This window comes from Mirounga leonina, unplaced genomic scaffold (genome assembly GCF_011800145.1).
Source record: "Mirounga leonina isolate KUSES-001 unplaced genomic scaffold, KU_Mleo_1.0 Mir_106, whole genome shotgun sequence".
In the NCBI taxonomy this organism is placed as follows: Eukaryota; Metazoa; Chordata; class Mammalia; order Carnivora; family Phocidae; genus Mirounga; species Mirounga leonina.
Window position 1 is genome coordinate 3,973,347 of NW_023270232.1, and position 17,311 is coordinate 3,990,657.

The 17,311-nt window shown below is 40.5% G+C and overlaps 1 protein-coding gene across 2 annotated transcripts in view; it reads right to left on the reverse strand.

Moving 5' to 3' along the window:
- The window catches only part of LOC118017986 (phenazine biosynthesis-like domain-containing protein), a 42,292-nt gene that overhangs the window by 15,603 nt on the left and 9,378 nt on the right, over positions 1 to 17,311 (reverse strand). Inside the window, exon 1 of one of the 2 annotated variants that reach the window (XM_035016407.1) lies at positions 6,480 to 6,563. The exons of the other annotated variant lie outside the window; for it this stretch is intronic. Coding sequence (XP_034872298.1) covers positions 6,480 to 6,563 — 84 coding nt within the window. Of the gene's footprint in view, positions 1 to 6,479; positions 6,564 to 17,311 lie in introns of those variants that run through there. 2 annotated transcript variants of the gene reach the window in all.

Sequence of the window (17,311 nt, forward strand, 5' to 3'; positions counted from 1 at the left end):
ATCTTGTGGCAGCTTGGAAATATGACAGCCTAAACATGACCGTCCTGCTATCAGTCCTTGTTCATTTGTCCCTCTGCTATAAATAGATCCCAGCAAAGGAAAAGCACTTGGATATGGAAAGATCTAAATCATCCAGGAAGAAATGGAAAATTCCTTCTGAAGCACTTGGATTTCCTATTTGAAGTTATGTCCATACAACGCAGCACTCAAATTGCAGGCCGTGTTCAGTGGTTCCTGGTGATTCTTATGGGTGCCTAGGCTCTCTAGCTCCATCATAGAACTCAAAGCTCGTACTCACTTTGCACACCCCACCACCCCAACTCACCAATGACAATAAAAGATCAGTAGTTGTTAGTCAGCTAGAACTCTTAGAAAGAGATCTTGCCATAATTTAATTAATAGATTTACTTTCATTAAACAGATAGCTATTTAGTGCCTCTCATGTGCTAAGCCATGTGTCATGGAATAAGAATAGGGTAAGATTTCATAGAATATGCAGTCTAGTGAGGAAGACAGGCACTGAATGAATTACACCAAGAGCAATGCATGCTACCAACTGGAAAGTAAGGGATGCCATGGGAGAACATAAAAGGGGAGGACACCTAGTCTGGTAGTAAGTACAATGGGTTAAAAGCATGGGATCTGCAGTCACACAGACCTGTGGTGGGATCCTGAAGTCAGCCACTTAACCTTCCTCTGCCTGTCTTCTCATCTGTAAAATGGGGATGATAATAATAATAAGACCTAAACTTAAGGGTGCCTGAGTAGCTCAGTCAGTTGAGCGTGACTCTCAATCTCAGGGTTGTGAGTCCAAGCCCAGCATGGAGATTAGTTTAAAAAAAAAAAAAAAAAAAAAAAAGACCCTCTCTTAGAGTCGATGTAAGGGTTAAATGAGATAACATATAAAAAGCACTTTAGCACAGTATCTGGCTGAACTTGCCTGAAGTCATTGCTCCCATAGCCATAGCTGAGAGTTATGTTCTAGAAGCCGGTGAAATAAATTCCCACATCAGCATCTCCCCCTCCCTTGCACTGCTCTTTTTCCTCAAATACTGGGTGAGAGAAAACCTTCAATGCCCTGGAAAAATCTTCTCTGCACCCTTCATCATGCCTTTTCTGGGCATAAAAATGAGATACAACTTTGGGGCCCCCTAGAGCCCCCAGGAGCCTCTGACCCAGTGTCAGCACACAGAGCCAGGGATCCTCTAAGGAAGGGCACCAAGTTTGGAAATAGCCACTGCATCATAAGCTTTCCCAAATGAGTTAAAGCACAAACTGAACACAGTATTGTTATATACTCGGTTTTCCTTAAATACATAACATACCAAGCTGCAAAGAGGCTTTTTTTTTTTTTTAAGGCTTTTGTTACTCTCTAAATTTAACCAGGAAAACTGGAACAGCAAGTAGTTTAGGAACTAAAACTAGGCATTCCTCTAAAAGTGCAAAGCCAATCCTCCTTGCTGTCTCTGGAAATGATTGGGTTACTGTTTCAAAGAATAAAAATGCATAGATGTGAATATTATATTTGATCCTGGCGTAGCGTCCAGCACATGGTACATAGCCAGTAAATGCCAGCTGAATTGGAACAAATGTATACAGTAGGCACACAGCGAAGTTGTTCTTATGGATAATTTTAACAGGAAAACGCAAGAATAAACTGGTGTTTAGAAAAGATCCTCTGAGGGGCGCCCCGGAGGCTCAGTTGGTCAAGCGTCCAACCCTTGGTTTCGGCTCAGGTCATCATCATCTCAAGGTTTTGAGATCAAGCCCCGCATCAGGCTCCGCACCCGATACTGAGTCAGCTTGAAGATTCTCTCTCTCCCTCTGCCCTTTGCCGTGCTCATGCTCTTTAAATAAATAAGTAAATAAATAAAATCTTTAGCAAAGGTCCTCTGACACAGTGGTTCTCAGCTGGAGGCAATTTTTAGTTGTGACAGGAGGGAGACGGGAAGATTGCTGCTATCTAGTGGGCAGAGACCAAGGATTCCGCCAACATTGCCCATGACAGCCGCTCACAGCAAAGAATTACCCGGTCCAGAATCTCAACACCGCCGCTGTTGAGAAACCCCACCCTAAACACACACCTGCATATACATAAACACAGACACACAACAGCAAGAACAAGAACAGCAAAACAAAACAACTTGAGGCTTTGTTAGAATATGAAGAATAAAGATGGGCTCCCTACCCCTGTTATTTTCACTGATTAGAGCTGGTTGACAGAAAAGTAAACAACATATCACCCTTTAGCATTACCCCAGCCCTCTGACCTATTCAAGTAGTTGGTCATGAGTTCCTATAGTTTTTATATAGCCTTCAAAGTAACATATCTATTTCCTTTTTAAAAATACTGTTTCTGGGGCGCCTGGGTGGCTCAGTCGTTAAGCGTCTGCCTTCAGCTCAGGTCATGATTCCAGGGTCCTGGGATCGAGCCCTGCATCGGGCTCCCTGCTCAGCCGGGAGCCTGCTTCTCCCTCTCCCGCTCCCCCTGCTTGTGTTCCTGTTCTCGCTGTCTCTCTCTGTCATATAAATAAATAAAATCTTAAAAATAAAAAAAAATAAAAAATAAAATAAATAAATAAAAATACTGTTTCTAGGGGCACCTAGTGGCTCAGTTGGTTGAGCATGCAACTGTTGGTATCGACTCAGGTCATGATCTCACAGTCGTGGGATGAAGCCCCATGTCGGGCTCTGAGCTCAGTGCAGAGTCTGCATCAGATCCTCTCTCCCTCTCCCTCCTGCTCTCTCTCTCTCAAATAAATAAATAAATTTTTTTTTAAAATATCATTTCTAGGGGCACTTGTGTGGCTCAGTCAGTTAAGCGTCCAACTCTTGATTTTGGCTCAGGTCACGATCTCAGGATTGTGAAATCGAGCCCTGCATTGTGCTGGGCATGGAGCCTGCTTAAGATTCTCTCTCTCCCCCTCTGCCCCTCCTACCCTAAAAAATATTTTTTTTAAATATTGTTTCTATATATTTTCCATGCCTCTACATGATCTTTACTGTCAAATAGATTTTCAGGCACTTGAGGACACCATCAATTTTTTAAGGTTTTAATTTTTTTTTCAAATATCTGTTCCATGTTCCATTTAGCCCTTAACCTGTTTTTATGTTCAGCTAATGTACAGTGTTATAAGTTACTCATGTGAAAATTTAAAAATGGACTTGTCTAGAAAAGAAAACAGAACAAAATTTATAATATTCTAGAAGCTCTTGGAATGTTGCTACCCAGAATTTTTTACTTTCCTTTCCTTCCAGAAGTCTTTTATCAAAAAAGAAGGAGGAGGAGGAGGTCCTTTTTTTCAAGTATTCAAACAACTCAAAGTGCAATTGCCTGTCTTTAGTCTGTCAACCAAGTTTTTTTTTTTTTTAAGACTTTATTTATTTATTTGACAGAGAGAGACACAGCGAGAGAGGAAACACAAGCAGGGGGAGTGTGAGAGGGAGAAGCAGGCTTCCCGCTGAGCAGGGAGCCCAATGCGGGGCTCGATCCCAGGACCCTGGGATCATGACCTGAGCCAAAGGCAGACGCTTAACGACTGAGCCACACAGGCGCCCCCACCAAGTTTTTTTTTTTTTGTGATTAGTCTCATCTCGTCAAATGTTTAAATAATTTTAAACAAAACAAAACAAGAATATTCCTCTGAAGCCCTTCACTTAAAATCTGAAGTAGTTTCTCCTCTGTAAAATCCAACACTATTCTGTTCTCTGAGTCCCTATTGTACCTGGTACCATTAGATCTTTTAACCTCTGTGATAACTATTGAATAATGATCAGGTTTCCATGTCTGTTTCACTCACTAGACTTTGAGCACCTCAAGGGCAGACAAACTTACTAATCTTTGTACTTCCTATCCCTACCCCAAAGCTGGCTTGTGGTAGATGTCGATAAATATTTGTAGAATACGGTAATGATAGGCTAAACACCTACTGAACTGTGGGCAACATTATAAGGTTTAGCATTTATTTGTCTCTGGTATTTTCCTGAGTTTACTTGTGTTCTCTCTAGGTGTTTCAGGTGTCCACTGTGCCCAGAAAAAAAAAAAGAAGAAGATAGCAGGAGGGGAAGAATGAAGGGGGGGAAATCGGAGGGGGAGAGGAACCATGAGAGACGATGGACTCTGAAAAACAAACTGAGGGTTCTAGAGGGGAGGGGGGTGGGAGGATGGGTTAGCCTGGTGATGGGTATTAAAGAGGGCACATTCTGCATGGAGCACAAACAATGAATCATGGAACACTACATCAAAAACTAATGATGTAATGTATGGTGATTAAAATAACAATAAAAAATTTTAAAAAAAAGAATCCAAGGGCATAAACCACATTTTATCCTTCCACTAGAATTTTTATTGATTATGAATTGGGGAAAGTGCCAAATTAGCCTCCAGGAGAACAGGATTCTCATATTCACAGAATTGAAAACTAGCGAATTATTCTTTAGATTATCTATTCAGTTGTCCCTGACAGGCCACCAAATTAGCCTGGTACCATAGATCCAAAGCTCGGAAGTGAATTGGGAGACTCTCTAGAAAGTATCCCTGAATCATGACTTCCTTATTTTCTTTTTCTTTCTTCCATTCTTACTGAGGCAGATCGCTTTGAACTATGCTAAGTTCTTTGCTTGAATTTTTGCATCCTGGGGCACCTGGGTGGCTCAGTCGTTAAGCGTCTGCTTTCGGCTCAGGTCATGATCTCAGGATCCTGGGATTGAGCCCCGCGTCGGGCTCCCTGCTCAGCGGGAAGCCTGCTTCTCCCTCTTCTACTCCCCCTGCTTGTGTTCCCTCTCTCGCTGTGTCTCTCTGTCAAATAAATAAATAAATAATCTTTAAAAAAAAATTTTTGTATCCTAGTTTTTCCAAATATATAAACAACATATAAAATATATTTGGAGAGAGAGCGAGAGAAAGGCTCTGGTGTGCCGTGAGTGTACTGAAAGTAAAAGGAATAAGTTGAAGAATAATGCTAATTCTTGTCATCTGGTGAAAACAATATGAAAATCACTTGAAATTATTTTCAGAACTCTTCAAGAATACTACATGGAGACATGCAGCAAGTATACTAAGACTCTTGACAAGCAATTTCAGTCATTTCCACAATTCCTTGACATGAAGTTGTTTGCCAGCTTGTTTCTAAAGAATGTTCACGATTCAGAATCTTCTTGTCAATCATTCTCTCACTAATCCTCCCAAGCTCTTGTGTTACTTGATAAAGCCTATTAACTTTATTACTTCCCGCATTTTATGGTTGGAAAATGCCAGCTGCAAGGTTGTGTAATGAATGTATTCTTAAGGTGAGACGAGGACTCTTCACCGCCGTTTTGCTGCTCTGCTTGAGGGAGAAAATAAGTGTACCAAGGACTCAACCAACAGTATTCATCCATCTCAGTAAAACCCCAGCCATTCAGCATCTTGAGAGCACAGTAGACTCACTTGGGGAACTTTAAAAAACAACGCTGCCCGGCTCCCACCCCCAGAGAGTCTGGCATAGGAATTTTAAAGCTCCTTGGGTGATTTTCATGTGCAGCTTGACATTCACTGCACTTGAAGTCCCCAACACACACTTTACCCAAATTAGTAAAACTTACTTAAAACCATCAATTGCTTACTGTATTTCTGAAATAATTCTCAGATAATCTACTCTTGAACTAATTGCTCTGAGTGGAAGGGCTCCTTGGCTTGTTTCTTAATAGCCAGGTACCAACACAAATGAATATTTAACTATTCTGTTAATACTTATCCTAATCAAAAGCTGGGGTTTTTTCTTTTCTTTTCTTTTCTTTTCTTTTTTTTTTAAGTAGGCTCCATGCCCAGCATGGAGCCCCACCGGGGCTTGAACTCATGACCCTGAGATCAAGACCTGAGCTGAAAAAAAAAAAAAAAGACGTGAGCTGAGATCAAGAGTCAGACACTTAAACTGAGCCACCCAGATGCCCCTCAAGAGCCATTTTTAAAAATGAGACTTTCAGGAAACAGTTCTCCCTATATTAGAGCTTAATTCCTTCCTTCTACTTAATAATTTAATTCCTTGCAAAATATTTTTTGCTTGTCCTGAAAAGAATTTCTAATTGTCTGAAATAGGTAAGGTTAAAGATATCCAGCGAAAATCTTTTACGTTAAATATAGTATCAGCAATGTTCAGTCACATAAAACTCATCTAATTTCATTTGCCTTCACATTTGGTGCTCACTAAATGAAAACCTGATGGCTAGCAAAGAGTTCTGTGTGTTTTTTTTTAATTGGTTTTAGTTCTTCCTTACATAAATCTTTCTTTTTCCAGACTTGAAGTATCTGGGTGCAAGCATTCTCATCATATAGTTTGGTCAAAATCAACTCGCAGGCATGAACATTGCTGTTATCATTTGACAAAGAACACGAACCAAAGACAAACAGGTGGATCTAATTTCTTTTTTTTTTGTAAGAAATATTTGGTTCTACAGGAATCTAGAATTTCAGATACTGCACTTCAAAACCAAGTACTTACATTTTCTAGGAGGCAAACAGCGGCAGGATTCCCACGAAATGCTTTTGCTGTAAATGCATCTACTACAAAAACAGGGAGCTTCATTTTTCTTGCTCTCAGAATTGCTGGTAGCCTGCTCTACTTCTACTTGTTGCAAAAAATCAGGAAGTTAATGTTTTACTTGGTGTACAGAAGCAACCAACGACCCAGGTCAAGCAATGACTCCAGTACACCTACATTTAAAGATAGGTGATCCCCTAATATTTAAGTCTCTAAATTGAATTTGTTTTAAAATACTGGATGAGGGGCTCCTGGGTGGCTCAGTCGTTAATCATCTGCCTTTGGCTCAGGTCATGATCCCAGGGTCTGGGGATCGAGCCCCGCATTGGGCTCCCTACTCAGAGGGAAGCCTGCTTCCCCCTCTCCCACTCCCTCTGCTTGTGTTCCCTCTCTCGCTGTGTCTCTCTCAGTCAAATAAATAAATAAAATCTTAAAATAAAATAAAATAAAATACTGGATTAATAGGATATTTAATTTTCAAATTTTGTATTGATATTTATACTGAATGTATACTTAAGAACATAATCATATCATTTCTTAGAGTAGCCAAACTAGCTTAGGTTATGTTTTTAATGAAGTGCTTGAAATGTCCAAGGGGACGTGTTGCAAGATTTCTTTTCCTTCAGTTCTCGCAGTTCTTGGTCACACTGCACGAAGAATGAAGAGGTAGACCAGACGAAGAGTGGTGGGCAGCAAAGCAAAGTTTATTGAGCTTTAGCACAGAGCTCCTGAAGAGGGAGGGGACCCGAGAGGGTTGCCACTAGAGTTTCTAAGTCTAGGGGTTTTAGCAGCTTGTTGGCTCTGTTCTAATCTGATTAACCCTCCAGGCACCTGTCACCAATCTAGTTTTTGTCATCTAACTATCACATGAGAAAGGGTGGAGGGCTCCTTCCAGGGAGGTGTAAAATCCTTTATTTTTATTTTTTAATTCAATTAATTAATATATAGTGTATTATTAATTTCAGAGGTAGAGGTCAAGTGATTCATTAGTCTTATATAACACCCAGTGCTGATTACATCACGTGCCTTCCTTAATGCCTGTCACCCAGTTACTCCATCCCCCCAGCCCCCTCCCCTCCAGGAACCCTCCGTTTGTTTCCTATGATTAAGAGTCTCTTATGGTTTGTCACCCTCTCTGATTTTGTCTTGTTTTATTTTTTCTTCTCTTTCCCTATGATCCTCTGTTTTCTTAAATTCCACATATGAGTGAGATCATACAGTATTTGTCTTTCTCTGACTTATTTTGCTTAGCATAATACCCTCTAGTTCCATCCACGTCATTGCAAATGGCAAGATTTCATTTTTTTTTTGATGACTGAGCAGTATTCCATTGTGTGTATATCCACATCTTTTTTACCCATTCAAAAGTCAATGGACATCTGGGCTCATCTTACAGTTTGTCTATTGTGGACATTGCTGCTATGAACGTTGGGGTGCAGGTGCCCCTTTGGATCACTACATTTGTATCTTTGGGGTAAATACCCAGTAGTGCAATTGCTGGTCATATGGTAGCTCTATTTTCAACTTTTTGAGGAACCTCCATACTGTTTTCCAGAGTGGCTGCACCAGCTTGCATTCCCAACAACAGTGCAAGAGTTCCCCTTTCTCTGCATCTTTACCAACATCTGTCGTTTCTGACTTGTTAATTTTAGCCATTCTGACGGGTGTGAGGTGGTATTTCATCGTGGTTTTGATTTGTATTTCCTTGATGCCCAGTGATGTTAGGCATTTTTTCATGTGTCTGCTGGCCATTGAATTATTTGTTCTTTGGGTGTTGACTTTGATAAGTTCTTACGGATTTTGAATACTAGCCCTTTATCTGATATGTCATTTGCAAATATCTTCTCCCATTCTGTCGGTTGTCTTTTGGTTTTGTTGACTGTTTCCTTTGCTGTGCGAAAGCTATTTATCTTGATGAAGTCCCAATAGTTCATATTTGCCCTTGTTTCCCTTGCCTTTGGAGAAGTGTGTAGCAAGAAGTTGCTGCGTCTGAGTTCACAGAGGTTGCTGCCTGTGTTCTCCTCTAGGATTTTAATGGATTCCTGTCTCACATTTAAGTCTTTCCTCTATTTTGAGTCTATTTTTGTGTATGGTGTAAGGATATGGTCCAGTTTCAGTCTTTTGCATGTAGCTGTCCAATTTTCCCAACACCATTTGTTGAAGAGACTGTCTTTTTTCCATTGGATATTCTTTCCCGCTTTGTCGAAGATTAGTTGACCAGAGAGTTGAGGGTCCATTTCTGGGTTCTCTATTCTTTTTTTTTTTTTTTTAAGATTTTACTTATTTATTTGACAGAGACATAGCGAGAGAGGGAACACAAGCAGAGGGAGTGGGAGAGGGAGAAGCAGGCTTCCCGCAGAGCAGGGAGCCTGATGTGGGACTCGATCCCAGGACCCTGGGATCATGACCTGAGCCGAAGGCAGACGCTTAACGACTGAGCCACCCAGGCGCCCCTGGGTTCTCTATTCTGTTCCATTGATCTGTGTCTGTTTTGTGCCAGTACCATACTGTCTTGATGATCACAGCTTTTAATAGAACTTGAAGTCCAGGGCTCCTGGGTGTCTCCCTCTCCCACTCCCTCTGCTTGTGTTCCCTCTCTTGCTGTCTCTCTCTCTGTGTCAAATAAATAAATAAAATCTTTAAAAAAAAAAAAAAAGAGAGAACTTGAAGTCCAGAATTGTGATGCCACCAGCTTTGCTTTTCTTTTTCAACGTTCCTCTAGCTATTTGGGGTCTTTTCTGGTTCCATACAAATTTTAGGATTATTTGTTCTAGCTCTGTGAAAAAAGTTGATGGTATTTTGATTGGGATTGCATTGAATGTGTAGATTGCTCTAGGTAGCATAGACATTTTAACAGTATTTGTTCTTCCAATCCATGAGCATGGAATGTTTTTCCATTTCTTTGTGTCTTCCTCAATTTCTTTCATGAGTTCTATAGTTTTCTGAGGACATATCCTTTGCCTCTTTGGTTAGGTTTATTCCTAGGTATCTTATGGGTTTTGGTGCAATTGTAAATGGGATTGATTCCTTAATTTCTCTTTCTTCTGGGGCGCCTGGGTGGCTCAGTTGGTTAAACGTCTGCCTTCGGCTCAGGTCATGATCCCAGGGTCCTGGGATCGAGCCCCGCATCGGGCTCCCTGCTCCGCGGGAAGCCTGCTTCTCCCTCTCACACTCCCCCTGCTTGTGTTCCATCTCTCGCTGTGTCTCTCTCTGTCAAATAAATAAATAAAATCTTTAAAAAAGAAAAGAAAACTAGAAGAATTGTTTGACTTAAAAAAAAAATTTCTCTTTCTTCTGTCTCGTTGTTAGGGTCTAGAAATGCAACTGATTTCTGTGTGTTGATTTTATATCCTGCCACATTGCTGAAGTTTCTATATGAGTTCTAGCAGTTTTGGGGTGGAGTCTTTTGGGTTTTCCAAATAGAGTATCATGTCATATATGAAGAATGAGAGTTTCACTTCTTCTTTGCTGATTCAGATACCTTTCATTTCTTTTTGTTGTCTGATTGCTGAGGCTTATTAAGACTTCTAGTACTATATTGAACAACAGTGGTGATAGTGGACATCCCTGCTGCGTTCCTGACTTTAGGGGAAAAACTGAGACTAATATTCGCTGTGGGCTTTTCATAGATGGCTTTTATGATATTGAGGTATGTACTCTCTATCCCTACACTGTGAAGAGTTTTCATCAAGAAAAGATGCTGTACTTTGTCAAATGCTTTTTCTGCATCTATTGAGAGGATCATATGGTTCTTGTCCTTTCTTTTACTGATGTATTGTATCACATTGATTGATTTGAGGATATCGAACCACCCTAGCAGCTCAGGAATAAATCCTACTTGGTCATGGTGAATAATCCTTTTAATGTACTATTGAATCCTATTGGCTAGTATCTTGGTGAGAATTTTTGCTTCCATGTTCACCAGGGATATTGGTCTGTAATTCTCCTTTTTGATGGGGTCTTTGTCTGGTTTTGGGATCAGGTAATGCTGGCCTCATAGAAAGAGTTTAGAAACCTTCCTTCCATTTCTATTTTTTGAAACAGCTTCAGAAGAATAGGTATTAATTCTTCTTTAAATGTTTGGTAGAATTCCCCTGGGAAGCCATCCAGCCCTGGACTCTTGTTTGTTGGGAGATTTTTGATTACTGCTTCAATTGCCTTGCTGGTTATGGGTCTGTTCAGGTTTTCTACTTCTTCCTGTTTCACTTATGGAAGTTTATATGTCCCTAAGGATGCATCCATTTTTTCCAGATTGCCTAATTTGTTATAATAGGCAATAATATTGAACAATCATAATGTGTTCTTATAATTGTTTGTATTTTTTTTGGTGTTAGTTGTGATCTCTCTTCTTTCATTCATGATTTTATTTATTACTTACTTCTTTGGGTCCTTTCTGTTTTCTTTTTGATAAGTCTGGCCAGGGGATTATCAATCTTATTAATTCTTTCAAAGAACTAGCTCCTAGTTTTGTTGATCTGTTCTATAGTTCTTCTGGTTTCTATTTCATTGATTTCTGCTCTAATCTTTATTACTTCTCTTCTCCTGCTGGGTTTAGGCTTTATTTGCCATTCTTTCCCCAGCTTCTTTAGGTGTAAGGTTAGGTTGTGTATTTGGGCCTTTCTTGTTTCTTGAGAAAGGCTTGTATTGTACTTCCCTCTTAGGACCCCCTTTGCTGCATCCCACAGGTTTTGAACAGTTGTGTTTTCATTTTCATTTGTTTCCATGAATTTTTTAAAAGATTTTATATATTTATTTGACAGAGAGAGAGAGTGAGAGAGGGAACACAAGCAGGTGGAGTGTGAGAGGGAGAAGCAGGCCTCCCGCCAAGCAGGGAGCCCAATGCAGGGCTCGATCTCAGGACCCCGGGATCAAGACCTGAGCCTAAGGCAGATGCCTAACAACTGAGCCACCCAGGTGCCCCATGTTTCCATGAATTTTTTAAATTCTTCTTTAATTTCCTGGCTGACCCATTCATTCTTCAGTAGGATGCTCTTTAGCCTCCATGTATTTGAGTTCTTTCCAAATTTCCTCTTGTGAATGAGTTCAAGTTTCAAAGCATTGTGATCTGAAAATACGCAGGGAATGATCCCAATGTTTTGGTACTGGTTGAGACCTGATTTGTGACCAGTATGTGATCTATTCTGGAGAAGGTTCCATATGCACTTGAGAAGAATGTGTATTCTGTTGCTTTAGAGTGGAATGTTCTGAATATGTCTGTGAAGTCCATCTGGTCCAGTGTGTCATTCAAAGCCCTAGTTTCCTTGTTGATTTTCTGCTTAGATGATCTGACCATTTCAATGAGTGGGGTGGCAAAGTCCCCTGTTATTACTGTATTATTATCAATGTGTTACATCTTTAATTTTGTTATTAATTGGTTTATATAATTGGCTGCTCCCATGTTAGTGGCATAAATATTTACAATTGTTAGATCTTACTGGATAGACCCTTTAATTATTATATAATGTCCTTCCTTATCTCTTATTACAGTTTTTGGTTTAAAATCTAATTTGTCTGGGGGCACCTGGGTGGCTCAGTCGGTTAAATGGCTGCCTTCGGCTCAGGTAATGATCTCAGGGTCCTGGGAGAGCCCCGCATAGGGCTCCCTGCTCAGTGGGGAGTCTGCTCCTCCCTCTCCCTCTGCCTGCCACTCCCCTTGCTTGTACTCTCTCTCTCTCTGTGTCAAATAAATACATATTTTTTAAAAAATTTATTTAATTTGTCTAATATAACAATTGCCACCCCAGCTTTCTTTTGATGTCCATTAGCATGATAAATGGTTTTCCACCCCCTCACTTTCAATCTGGAGTTGTCTTTGGGTCTAAAATGAGTCTCTTGCAGACAGCATATTGATGGGTCTTGCTTTTTTTTTTTTTTAAGATTTTATTTATCTATTTGACAGAGAGAGAGAAAACTAGAGAGGGAACACAAGCAGGGGGAGTGGGAGAGGGAGAAGCAGGCTCCCAGCTGAGCGGGGAGCCCAATGCCAGGCTCAATCCCAGGACCCTGGGATCATGACCTGAGCCAAAGGCAGACGCTTAACAACTGAGCCACTCAGGCACCCCAGGTCTTGCTTTTTTTATCCAATCTGATACCCTGTATTTTTTGATTGGGACATTTAGCCCATTACATTCAGAGTAACTATTGAAAGATATGAATTTAGTGCCATTGTATTACTTGTAAAGCCACTGTTTCTGTACAGTGTCTCTGTTCCTTTCTGGCCTATCTAGTAACATACTTTTGGGCTCTCTCTTCACTTAAAGGATCCCTTTTAATATTTCTTGCAGGGCTGGTTTAGTGATCACAAATTCTTTTAGTTTGTTTGTCATGGAAACTTTTGCAGGTGTTCAGAATAATTTGATCGCTATCTAGCTGAATTCCTGGGACCAGAAGAAACTAAGGTCTCCTACTCCTCCACCATCTTGGACTATCTCCCCTCTAAAATCCTTTTAAGGGTGGTTTCCTCTTAGGGCGGGGGCCCCTGTCCCTGCCTGCCTTTCTTCCAACTAGCCTTCATTAGACATATATGTTGCTAACATATCTTGAGTTTTTATTTGTGTTTCTTGGATTATCCTAACCAGACTGTATAGAGCAGAAAGTTGGAACCTCTTTTTGTTTTTCCTCACTGCGATGATCTTGGTTCCTAGAACAGTGCCTGGCACGCAATAAATATTTATTGAAGTAATTAAGTAAGTAAATAATACACTGAGCATACACCAAAACTGGATTTTGATACATTGCTGACAAATACTTAGGGGTTCTCAACACAGAATCATCTGCCAGCCAACATTTCTGTTTCAGGAGCATCACTGTTATTGTCAGTACATTGCAGTTCATTTATGCAACTACATGGAAATTTTATCATAGATTGCCAAAAATTTTAGAAAACTTAGAGAACAAATTAAAGTTCTGATAATGAAGCATAGTTTTCATCAATTTAATAGAATTAATACTATTTTGGAAGTCATAAGTGTGGCAAAAGGAGCATATTTTTAACCTCATTGAACTTCAGCCTCATTGGTCCTAGCTGTCAGCTACATATGCAGTTGGATAAGAAAATGTATATTGAAAAGATTGTCTAATTCTTCCATAGTGATCATGAATTACATGTGCAAGTTTTTAAAACACAGTGTTTAAATACTCTTCTGAAGTTTTTTTAACTAGTTTAGAAGAATAAATTTTGTAGCTAAGTACTTTATGAGGCTTCTAGATTGCATTGGTTCTCAAATGGCAACCATTTCTTTAAAGGGAATTTTTCTTTAAAGGGAAAGGATTCTCAAAGCCTAACAGCCAATGTCATTTGCCTATTTAACAGCCACTTCCCTCAGCCCCACCCCAACCCTTACCCACAACACACTTGCACTTCATTTTTTCTAAAAGAACTCTGATTTTGTTTGGGGAGGCAGTGTGCCCAGCCCCATCAATGAATCATAAATGGCCTAAGCCAATCAGGACAACTTCATTCTCCTTTGCCAGATGCTCATTCTTCCAGATTCTCTTGCAGCTAGAGATGGCCATATGATCTCATTAGGGCAAGATTGCTGGAGGGAGTCTGAGAAAAATCATTTGCTTTTTGACAAAAGGGGCAGACCTGAGAGAGGAGAATGGACTGTCACTCCCCCTACTCCTTTTCCCACCTTGAACATGCTTCTGATGCCTGGATATGCAGCAATCATCTTTGACCATGAGGTGACAAATATGAGGATGAGAAGCTAACAAACTAGGTGAGAAAGAAAGAGAGCAGGCATTCTGAATAATATAGTTAAGCTGCTAAAGAAATGTTAGAAGCTCCTACTTCCAAACGTCTTAAGTAAACAACAGATGTTTTTAAGGTTCAAGCCATTATTAGTCCACGTGGTAGCCAAAATAATGGCTCCCCGAAGATGTCCACATCCTGGTTCCAAGAACCTGTGAATATGTTATGTTACATGGCAGTGAGACATTAAGGTTGCTGGTAAGATTAAGGTTGCTAATTAATTGACCTTAAAGTAAGATTCTTCTGGATTATCCAGGTGGACCCAATGTTCCAGGGGTCTTTAAAAGTGGAGGAGAGAGGCAGAAGAGTTCAAGTGAGAGAGACTGGAACATGTGGGGCTGCTGGCCTGAAAAAGGAGGGAGGAGCCACAAACAAAGGAATGTAGGTGGCCTTTAGAAATTAGAAAAAAGCAAGAAAACAAATTATCCCCTAGAGCCACTAGAAGGTTAGATTAGTCAGTTCAGGATGCCATAATAAAATACCATAGACTGAGTGGCTTAAACAACAGAAATTTATTTTCTTACAATTTGGAGACTGGGAAATCTAAGATCAAGATGCCAGCAGATTTGGTTCCCGGTGAGGACTCTTTTTCTGGCTTATAGACAGCCACCTTCTTGCTGTGTCCTCACATGACAGAAAGAGAAGGGGAGAAGGCCTTTTCTTATAGGAGCATTAATCCCATCATGACGGCCCCATCCTCATAACCTCACCTAAACCTAATTACGTCCCAAAGGCCTTCATATCCAAATACCATCACACTGGAGGTTACAGCTCTAACATATGAATTTGGGGGGTGGGGGTAGGGGACACAATTCAATCATAGCACCACTCCTGCCAACACCTTGATTTTAGCCCAGTGAGATCCATTTTGGACTTCTGACCTCCAGAACTATAAAACAATAAATGTGTGTTGTTGTTAGCCACTAAGTTTGTGGTAATTTGTTATAGCAGCAAGTAATGCTGATGCTGTCCTTGGAGAATCACTATAGAAAGTGCATGAAATTTCTAACACCTTAAATGCATAAAAAACATTTTCTAAAATGTATTATATAATTTGATTTTAATTTTTATTCTTGGTCAAAAAGTAGAATAAGGAAGGGTTTTTTATTTGTTCAATTTAATCCATTGATATCCCTGTTTGTACCCTATGGTGACAGATTATGCTTAAGGTAGAGCTCACATTAACAATTTATTTTTCAAAAATTACTTTGTATTTCCATGGGGCGCCTGGGTGGCTCAGTCAGTTAAGTGTTTGCCTTCGGCTCAGATCATGATCCCAGGGTCCTGGGATCAAGTCCCGCATCAGGCTCCCTGCTCAACAGGGAGCCTGCTTCTCCCTCTCTCTCCTCCCCTCCCCTCGCTTGTGCTCTCTCTCTCTCTCGTTTCTGCTCTCTCTCAAATAAATAAAATCTTTTAAAAATTACTTTGTATTTCTTAAATGCCAGGCACATGCTAGACTTTGGGGATAAAATGATAAATACGTCACTAACTCTCTTTCAAAGAATTCTCAACCAGTGGGGAGACCGACATAAAAATTGTAATATGAAAGTAATATAGATAAAATGCTTAGGAACACAATAAGAGAGCAACAACTCTGCCCAGGAAACAGAGAGAGGGAGCTCCAGAGATGAGGTAACATTTGAGTTAGTCCAAAAACACACAAAAAAAGTGTTCAGCAGCTCCAGAAGGTGGGAACAGGCATGTTAGACACAGTGCATGGATTGATGACAGGGCAAACAAACTGGATACAGAAATAGAGAGGGAGAGAGGATGGGAGAGAGTAAAGATGAGGCTTTAAAGATCTCCTGGACCCAATGTGTACAATTTGGTCTTCATCTTTGTAGGTTCAGAAATCCAAAGTTCAGTTCAACAGTGATTGTGTGTCAGGCTCCAATGCTAGGTACCCAGGGAGTGGAGAGAGGCTCATGAGTGAGCTATACCCCTCTATGCCAAGGTTCCAATCTTTTTTCTGAAGATGTCTCTCTTTTCTCTCCCCGCCCCCCCCAATTAATTTTGACTTCATTTCTCTAAGGAAAAACCAGCATAACCTCCCACTAAATTACTGAGAGAAAGTGTGAGGCAGGTAAAGTTTAAGCAGCTTGCTTTTCTTTCCCCAGTAGTGGACTTGCACAAATTCTGGCATCCTGGTCAACCTAATGGCTGCTCCTGACGTGCAGCTATCAGGCACAGTGTTTTCCAAATGACCAAAATAATTAAAATTTTTCTTCTCTAGTTTTACTCACATTCCATTGGATCCCTAGATTGGCTTTATATGCCCTTCAGTAATGCTAAACTCTTACAGGGTTTCTTTTCCTTCGGTGCCCATGGTTCTTGGTCACGTCGCTTCGAAGAATGAAGAGGTAGACCAGACAGAGTGATGGGCAGCAGAATAAAGTTTATTGAGCCATAGTACAGAGCTCCCGAAGAAGGAGGGGACCCGAGAGGGTTGCCACCAGAATTTCTAAGTCTAGGGATTTTTATGAGTTTGCTGGCGGGCTGTTTTAATCTGATTAACCCTCCAAGAGCCTGTTACCAATCAGGTTTTTGTCATCTACCTGTCACGTGGGAAGGGGTGAAGGGCTCCTTTCAGGGTGGTGTCAAATCCTTTTAAGGGTGGTTTCCTTTTAGGGCAGGAGGGCCCCCTTGTCTCTGCCTGCTTTCTTGCAACTATCCTTCCCTAAAACAAATATGCTGTTTAAATAGAAATCAATCACCACCAGAGGGTACAAGTTCATAAATCTAAATTTATATGATTTCTTTTTTTTTTAAGTTAGTTTTTGATCATCAATTTAGTATATGAATATGATCTCCTTATAAAAAATAAGTTAGCACCTGGGTGGCTCAGTCATTAAGCGTCTGCCTTCGGCTCAGGTCATGATCCCAGGGTCCTGGAATTGAGCCCCGCATTGGGCTCCGTGCTCAGCGGGAGGCCTGCTTCTCCCTCTCCCACTTCCCCCACTTGTGTTCCCTCTCTCGCTGTGTCTCTCTCTGTCAAATAAATAAATAAATAAATAAATAAATAAATAAATAAATAAATAAA